An 8329-nucleotide genomic window follows, 5' to 3' on the forward strand; every position below is an offset into this window, starting at 1 on the left:
GCTGGCCAGGCCCACCAGGTCTCCTGCTTCCAGTCTTCCCTGCCCATGCTATCCCTGGAATACCCTTTCTCATCAGCCAAGACCCATTTGCCCCATTTTAGGAGCTCCTCCAGCCAAGAGCCAGGGTAGAGGCCTCTCAGGGTCCTCAGGCACACAAATCGCCAGGGAGCATTTTCAGAAGCAATTCAACAAGGTTGTTTCCAGCCCCAATTCTGCAACAAGCGTAGTTCAGGGGGCTTTCGGGACACGAGTGAATAAAACGCACCCTGCCCTCATGTTGTTTGTACTTTAATGAAAGAGGAAGACAACAACGAGCAACGAGATCAGTATGTTAGAAGGTTCAGGAACTTCCAAGTCCACCAAAACGCGCCCTCCTCCAGGAAATCTCCCATCTCCTCCTTCCATTCCACCCCCACACCACCCTCTTGGGGACCCCAGATGTGGGGTCCTCTCTCCGACCCCGCCCTGACACCGCGAGGCTGAGATCAACCGCACCGGTTCCGCCTGCCCCGGCCCAGCAAAGAGCTCAGGCACAGCGTGCAAAGAATCAACGAGCCCCTTCGGATCGACCGCCGGGACGAGCCGCGACTTCACTCGCGGGAGTGCGCATGTGCCGTAGGCGGCCGCCCGGAGGTACTGACAGCGGTGCGGCCGGGCCAGCCTTCGCGCAGGCGCGCTGGCGGCTGCCCGGGGCGCTTCCGCCTCCCCGCCGCCGCCGTCGCCATGGCCGCGCCGGCCCCGGGCCTCATCTCGGTCTTCTCGAGTCCGCAGGAGCTGGGCGCGTCGCTAGCGCAACTGGTGGCGCAGCGGGCGGCGTGCTGCCTGGCGGGGGCCCGCGCCCGCTTCGCGCTCGGCCTGTCGGGCGGCAGCCTCGTCTCGATGCTGGCCCGTGAGCTGCCCGCCGCCGCCGCCCCCGCCGGCCCCGCCAGCCTCGCGCGCTGGACCGTAGGCTTCTGCGACGAGCGCCTCGTGCCCTTCGAGCACGCCGAGAGCACGTACGGTCTCTATCGGGTGAGAACTACGGGGGCCGCCGGGGGTCATGCCGCCGAGAGGACCGCGCCCACCGCCTGAACCTGACTACGGGGGCCGCCGGGGGTCATTTCAAGAAGGCCGCGCCCACCTCCTGAACCCAGCTGTGGGGGTCACGGAGGGTCACACTATCCCCTCTGCCACTGTCTGGGAGGGGTCTGCTGCGTGCCCTGAACTCCCACCTCCACTGCCACCCGAGTGGGCCCGTGGGGGCCTTGAGGTCCTATAATGCTTTATCCTGTGGCCGGGCAAAGGCAGGGAGGTGAAACAGAGTGGCTCATGCCAGGGACCTAGAGAAATTCAGGCGCCGCACAGCCTGGCAACTTGCAAGGGCAGAGGTAGGGAAGGGCCAGGCAGGAGGTATCTGGTGTGGAGCTTGGGCTTCGGTTTTCTCATCTCCAGCCTGGACGTGTTCTTGATGTACCTCGAGCTACCTCGAGCTTTCGGTGCTGATCACCTCCAGGGGTGGTTATGCTTGGCTTGTGGCCTCAGAGCCTATAGAATCCGGGAAACCGAGGCTTGGAGGGGGTCGTGGCCTGCCCTGGGGTTCCCCAGCTGCATCTGAGCTCTCTCCTCCTGCCCTAGACGTGGAAAACGCGCCCAGGGAGGTGTGGAAGGGGCGGGCGTGCCCATTAGCTTCTGGTCCCTCAGGTCCTGGGTGTGTTTCCCCCTCTTTAGGTAGAAGTTGGAGCTGATGATTTTCTGTTGTCGTTGTTTTGTCACAAGAAGGAAGGCTTACTGATTACCAAACATTTTAGCCACATCAGCTCACGAAATTGCACGATAACCTATGAGGTGGGGGCTGTTAGTTCCTCCATTTCATAGGTGGAGAAACTGGAACGAGAAGAGGAGGAGTGCTTATGTGCCAGACTAGTAGGGAAGCCAGAGTTTGAAGGGACGCCCCGGATAGCACTTGGGACACGTCTCAGGGGCGGGGGCCTCCCTGTGGGTCTTTTTCAAGAGTTTAATTAAAAAGTGGACTCATGTTTCTTCATTTTAGTTTGCATAAATTTGAAGAACTTTACTTTTTTTTTTTTTAAGTTTATTTATTTTGAGAAGGGGGAGGAGGGGCAGAAAGAGAGGGGGAGAGGGAGAGTCCCCCGCGGGGCTGGATCTCACGAACCTTGAGATCGTGACCTGAGCCGAAACCAAGAGCAGGACGCTCAACCAACTGAGCCACCCAGGCGCCCCAGAACTTTTACTTTTTTTAAATTAGGAAAACTGTGTTTGCTCTAGTAACAAAATTCTAACGAAACGGTAAACAAAAGTGTTGCGGGGATGTTCCTTGTATGTCTCTGTATCCAACGCTGGGGACACGATGGGACGCTGGGCCATTCTCTCATGGGGCTCCTAGTGGGGCATCGGGCACTGACAGGGCAGGAAATGAGGGGAAGCCCCGCAGAGTATTCTCGTAGTGCAGTGTGGACAAAAGATAATTGTGTGAGATGATAGAAAGAGCCCAGGGATGACCTTTCAGCCAGGATGGTGGGGGCTGGGGGAGCTTTGAGGGGTGATGTTTGAACTGAGGCCTGGAGGTATGAGGACCTGGCCATGGGCAGAGCTGGGGCGGAGGTTATGGCCAAGGCCTACGCTTTGCCACGGGAGCAAACGTGGGGCCAGGATTTACTCCTTCTGGGGGAGTCACGTGAGTTCCCTGGGGCTGCTGTTAACAAAGGACCACAAATCGGGTGGCTTAAAGCAAGGATTTATTTTCTCTGTCCCGGAGAAACCTGAAATCCAGGTGTTGGCGAGGCCACGCTCCCTCCGGACGCTCAAGGGGAGGATCCTTCCTCGCTTCTTCCGTCCTCTGGGGGCTCCGGGTGTTCCCTGGCCTCCGGTCTCTCACCAGTCATTGGATGTAGGGCCCACACCAATCTACTATGAAGTCAGCTAATCACATCTGCAAAGACCTGCTTCCAGATAAGGTCACATTCTGAGGTTCTGGGTGGGCATGAATTTGGGGGGGGGGGGGCACTGGTCAACCCAGTATAGGGATGCAGAGGCGCTTCTGTCCTCAAGGACGGATCTCGCGTACCCCGGGGCTCTGTCGGTGTGAATGTTCTGCGCACCCTGCGTGCTCCGTGGGTCTTCTGCTGCTGAGGCCAGGGCTTTGTCTCCGCTGGAAGGATTTGCAGGGGCTGCCTTTCGGGGGGAATGGTGCCTCGGTGCCTGCAGAATGTCAAGAGAGAAACAGTCGGATCGACCAGCAGTTCTGCTTCCGGGAACCTGTCTGCCTGACCCTCCACCCCTGAGCTCCCTGGAAGGAGCCCAGCAGGAGGGGGAGGGAATGGCTGTGAGCCCGTAGGGGAAGGGCAGCTAAGGAGACGATCGTGGGACAGAAATAGGGCCCTGATATTCCCCACTGGCTTGCTTAGTATAATCCCCGAGCGTGTGTATAGATGGGGACCTTGGACAAAGCAGAGCGGTCTTTCCGAGAACAGATCTGACCGTGTCCCTTCTTAGCTGACACACCCTCCTTGGCTCCCCATTACCCTCAGTATATTGCTCTTACTCTTCAGGACTGTGTGTCTGGCCTGTTTTCTCTAAAATTATTATTTTTTTAATTTTCTAAATGTTTATTTATTTTTGAGAGACACACACAAGTATGAGTGGAGGAGGGACAGAGAGAGGGAGATGCAGAATCCGAAGCAGGCTCCAGGCTCCGAGCTGTCAGCACAGAGCCCAACGCGGGGCTCGAACCCACGAACCGTGAGATCATGGCCTGAGCCGAAGTCAGACGCTTCATCGACTGAGCCACCCAGGCGCCCCTGGCCTGTTTACTCTATGTCCCTGTCACTTTCCCCCTCTAATACTATATTTTTGCTGCTTCCTGCTTTTCCTTTGTGACTCAGCTTGGCGCTGCGTCCATGGGCTAGATCCTGTGTGAAGGGAGGCACCAAGGTGGGGTCGCCAGGGTCCATCCCAGAGCAGATCAAAGGCCCTGAGGTTCACCTGGGGAGACGAGGGAAAGGGCCAGAGCCCTCCACCTGGCAGGAGGCCCGACTCCGGCCGCTTCCACAAAAATTAAATCCATTTTGCAGAGGCCAGGGTGCGTGCTATCACGGGGCGGGGGGGGGGGGGCAAGGTCAGCTGGGTGTCATGGAGGGCAGAGAGGGGCTGGGTTTTATCCTGAGGTCCAAGGGACCCTGGGGACTTGGAAACAGGGCTGTGATGTGGCCACACAGGTGCAGGCTGGGGCCAGGAGGCCCCCAATCATGCGGGCCTTGAAAGACTCCTGGCGGAAACGCCCCCGGGATCCCGACTCACCCAGGAGGTGGGTGTATGACAGTCCTGTCCTGGAGGCATCTTCACCTGGAGAATCCAGGTGGTCACGCGTGCAAACCTTGTGCCTCTGGGAACCATGTGTGGCTGTTGGTGACTTTGTCCCTCCTCTGCTGCAGACGCACTTGCTCTCCAGGCTGCCCATTCCCGACAGCCAGGTGATCACCATTAACCCCCAGCTTCCTGTGGAGGAGGCGGCCGAGGACTATGCCAAGAAGCTGAGACAGGTGAGTCCCACGGTGTGGCCCCGGGGAGGCCTGGTCCATGCGGTGGTGACGGAGCAGGCCTGTGGGTGGCACTGTATGATTATCACCAGCAAAAACTAGCGCCCGCCCCGGGGGGTGGTTGCAAATACGGCCCCACCCTGGACAGATGCCTTTCAGGACCACCCCCGCTCCCCCTTCCCGGGAGTCCACAGCCCCACCGTTGGGTCCCTGAAGGTAGCCCAGCCTCTGACACTCTGGGAGCAGGTCTGGGACAGTTGTGTCCCCAGGCTTTTGGCCAGTCACACGGGTGAAATGTGGAGCCTCACAGAGGCCCTTTCATGCAGGTGAGGCTGCGTGTTGCTCCCTGTGTTACAGCCACTGTCTCTTTGTGTCCTTTGAGCCCCACCCCGCCCCCAACCTCTCAGGACTGTGTTTTCCCCGCCCAGGCCTTCCAAGGGGACGCCATTCCGGTTTTTGACCTGCTGATTCTCGGAGTGGGTCCTGACGGCCACACCTGCTCACTCTTCCCGGACCACCCCCTCCTCCAGGTGAGCACACCCACATGGGCCTCTGCCGACTAGAACTTCCGGAGGGAGGACCACTTTTGGGGGACCGGGAGGTGCCCACAGCAGGGTTTGAGTCAGCCTCTGCCAACTAGCAAACCTTAGCCAACTCTGGAGCCTTGGTTTACCCATCTTAAAATGGGGATTTAAATCAAGTACCACAAGATTAATGGTGGGGGCGGGGTGATGGAATGATGGACAGATCATGCCTGGTGTATGTGGGTGCTCGAGAAGCTGAAGTGACATTCCACCCCGGGGCCTCCCTCCCCCAGGAGCGGGAGAAGATCGTGGCCCCTATCAGCGACTCCCCAAAGCCACCACCAGAGCGTGTGACCCTCACGCTTCCTGTGCTAAATGCAGCCCGAACGGTCATTTTCGTGGCAACCGGAGAAGGCAAGGCAGCTGTTCTGAAGGTAATGGCTGAGGGCCCCATTCCCAGGAAGGTCATGGCATGTGGGCCCAGGGATGGAATATGGCCCCAGACATTATTGTGCTAGAAGCACCAGGCCCCAAGGGACTTGAGTAATTCTCGGTTTGAAGGGGAGATGGCCACTATAATTACAGGCTACTTAGGAATAAATAATTATGAAATGAAGTGAAATTGATGAGATGAGGCCAAAGCTGCACTCAGAGGTAAATTTGTAGCTTTAAGGTGTGGTTTCAAAAACTAGTAAATAAGGGCATGACTCTTGATCTTGGCGTTGTAAGTTCAAGCCCCACACTGGGTGTAGAGATCTCTTAAAAATACAATTTTTAAAAACATTATTAAATAAAAAAACAGTTAAACAAATTGAGTGCTTTACTCTAGACTCAGGAAAAAGAACAATAACAAAAATCCAAGAAAAGTCAGTGGAAGGAATAAGTGACATTGAAGTCAGAAATTAATGAATTGGTTAATATTCTTTTTTTATATGTTTATTTATTTTTGAGAGAGCATAAGCAGGGGAGAGGCAGAGAGAGGAGGACAGAGGATCTGAAGTGGGCTCTGCGTTGACAGCAGTGAGCCTGATGTGAGGGTTGATTCACGATCCCGGAGATCATGACCTGAGTCGAAGGCGGACACTCAATCAACTAAGCCATCCAGGCACCCCTGGATTGGTTAATATTCTTAAAAGCTTAATGGTAATAGATCCCAAAGTTAGACCCCTGGCAAAACTAATCAGGGAGGGAAATTATGCAGTAGGAATAACTAAACAAGGAGGAATAAGAAAAAAAAGTTTACTTAATATTTTAGGAACATATAAAACAAGATATTAGAAGTAAACTAAAAAGGGGCGCCTGGGTGGCTCAGTCGGTTAAGCGACCGACTTTGGCTCAGGTCATGATCTCGCGGTTCGTGAGTTCGAGCCCTGCGTCGAGCTCTGTGCTGACAGCTCGGAGCCTGGAGCCTGCTTCGGATTCTATGTTTCCCACTCTCTCTGTCCCTCCTCCCTCCCTCCCTCTCTCTCTCTCTCTCAAAACTAAATAAAACGTTGAAAAAAATTTTTAAATGTTTATTTTCGAGAGAGAATGTGTGCGTGCACACACACACACACACGCAGGGGAGGAACAGAGAGAGAGGGGACAGGATCTGAAGCGGGCTCTGCACAGACAGCAGAGAGCCTGATCTGGGGCTTGAACTTGTAAACTGAGATCATGACCTGAGCTGAAGTCAGACACTCAACCCACTGAGCCACCCAGGTACCCCAGAAATATATATTTTTTTAAATTAATAAATAATAATTATTCCTCCCAAACTGTTAAGCCCAGATGTCCTCACAGGAGTGGCTTGGGTTGGGATTAAGGGTTCAGACTGTAAAAAATCCAACAGGCCAGCATCCCTGCCTGTGATGTCCAGCATGGCCTTGGGCAGCCACTTAAGCCCTCAGGCCTCAACTTTCCCATCTGCAAGGTGGGTCGGGAGGGCCCTTCCGTGTTGTCCTCCTGAAGATCAGTGCAGCGGTTTTAGCTCAGAGTAGGCTCACGTAAGACTGCCCAAGCCTCAGGCTTTCCCTGACTGTAACATGGGGGTGGAAAATGAGGCGACCTCACAGGGCGATGGTCAGAGGAAATGACAGAGGGCATGGGGGCAGGCCTGGCCATCAGAAAGCAGTATTTATAATTCCCACTGATCGTGAGGTCACATCAGGGGATCAGCACAGCACAGCCCACGGGACCACATCCTGCCGCTTGTGACAGCGGGGCTGAGTAGTTGTGACAGAGACAGGGTACGACCTGCAGAGCCGAAAGAGTGACTCTGATCTGTGCCGGAAAGGTGTGCCAACCCCGGTATTACACAGTCCCCTGCTGATCGTTTAAAGCCAGGACAGCCGGAAGGGTGACATCACATTCTGAGAGTAGGAGAGTCTTGTCCGTGGGGGGTCCTGGGAGCTCCGAGGGGTGCTGGGGGTGCGGGTCGGGGGCCTCACGATCCTGCCTTTTTTATGCAGCGCATTTTGGAGGCCAAGGAGGAGAACCCCCTCCCCGCCGCCCTGGTCCAGCCCCACACGGGGAAACTTTGCTGGTTCCTGGACGAGGCTGCGGCGCGACTCCTGACTGTGCCCTTCGAGAAGCATTCCACTTTGTAGCTGGCCCCGAGGGACACCGCAGCTGGGACCACAGACGGCCCCCGTGGGCCGGGACCTTCCTGGGCTGGGCCCCGCTGCCCCCGCCGCCGCTCCAGGCTTCGTTTTCGAAAAGCCGCGTGGTGCCGCCAGAAGCCCCCGGGGTCCAGCCACCGGCCCGGCCCGGGGGCCCTCAGCCCACCGGCCGTGGCTCTGGGTGACCAGATATTAAAGGGCGCGTGTGCTTGAAGGCTGCACTGTCTCGTGGTCCTTGGTGGGCAGCGGGATCAGGGATGCCCAGGCTGTGCGTGTGACCTAAAGCCTTCGTCCCAGAGGGTGGAGGGCAGGGATGGGCACCCTGGGCTGCCGGAGCAAAGTGCCACAGAATGTGTGGTCCCCCAGAGCAGGAGGTCAGAAGTCTGAAATCGGGGTGTCAGTAGGGTTGAATCCTTCTGGAGGTTCTGAGGGAGAATCTGTCCCATGCCTTTCTTCTGGGTTTTGGTGGCTGCTGGCACTCCTTGGCCATCCTTGGCTTCTAGACACATCACTCCATGTCTGCCTCTGTTGTCATGTGTCCTCCCTGTGTGTCTGTGTCCTGTTCTCGTAGGGACACGGGTCATTGGCTATAGGACAACCCTAAATCCAGGATGAATTCTCAAGATCCTTAGGAATTACACCTGCAAATAAGGTCACATTCTGAGGTTCT

At 56.3% G+C, this 8329-nt stretch overlaps 1 protein-coding gene across 1 annotated transcript; it reads left to right on the forward strand.

Moving 5' to 3' along the window:
• Positions 1 to 708: 708 nt before the first annotated feature.
• Positions 709 to 7878, forward strand: PGLS (6-phosphogluconolactonase). Its single transcript, XM_030304065.1, has 5 exons — positions 709 to 1011; positions 4431 to 4538; positions 4964 to 5065; positions 5353 to 5493; positions 7510 to 7878. Exons 1-5 carry the CDS (start codon positions 724 to 726, stop codon positions 7645 to 7647), a joined length of 777 nt encoding a protein of 258 aa, XP_030159925.1. The 5' UTR covers positions 709 to 723; the 3' UTR covers positions 7648 to 7878.
• The last annotated feature ends 451 nt before the right edge of the window (positions 7879 to 8329 follow it).

This window comes from Lynx canadensis, chromosome A2 (genome assembly GCF_007474595.2).
Source record: "Lynx canadensis isolate LIC74 chromosome A2, mLynCan4.pri.v2, whole genome shotgun sequence".
Lineage (NCBI taxonomy): Eukaryota > Metazoa > Chordata > Mammalia > Carnivora > Felidae > Lynx > Lynx canadensis.

Coding starts and splice junctions, on each gene's coding strand:
- PGLS (XM_030304065.1), top strand. CDS start 724: ATGGCCGCGCCGGCCCCGGGCCTCATCTCGGTCTTCTCGAGTCCGCAG. Junction 5,066..5,352: donor CGGACCACCCCCTCCTCCAG/GTGAGCACACCC, acceptor TCCCTCCCCCAG/GAGCGGGAGAAGATCGTGGC. Junction 5,494..7,509: donor GCAAGGCAGCTGTTCTGAAG/GTAATGGCTGAG, acceptor TTTTTTATGCAG/CGCATTTTGGAGGCCAAGGA.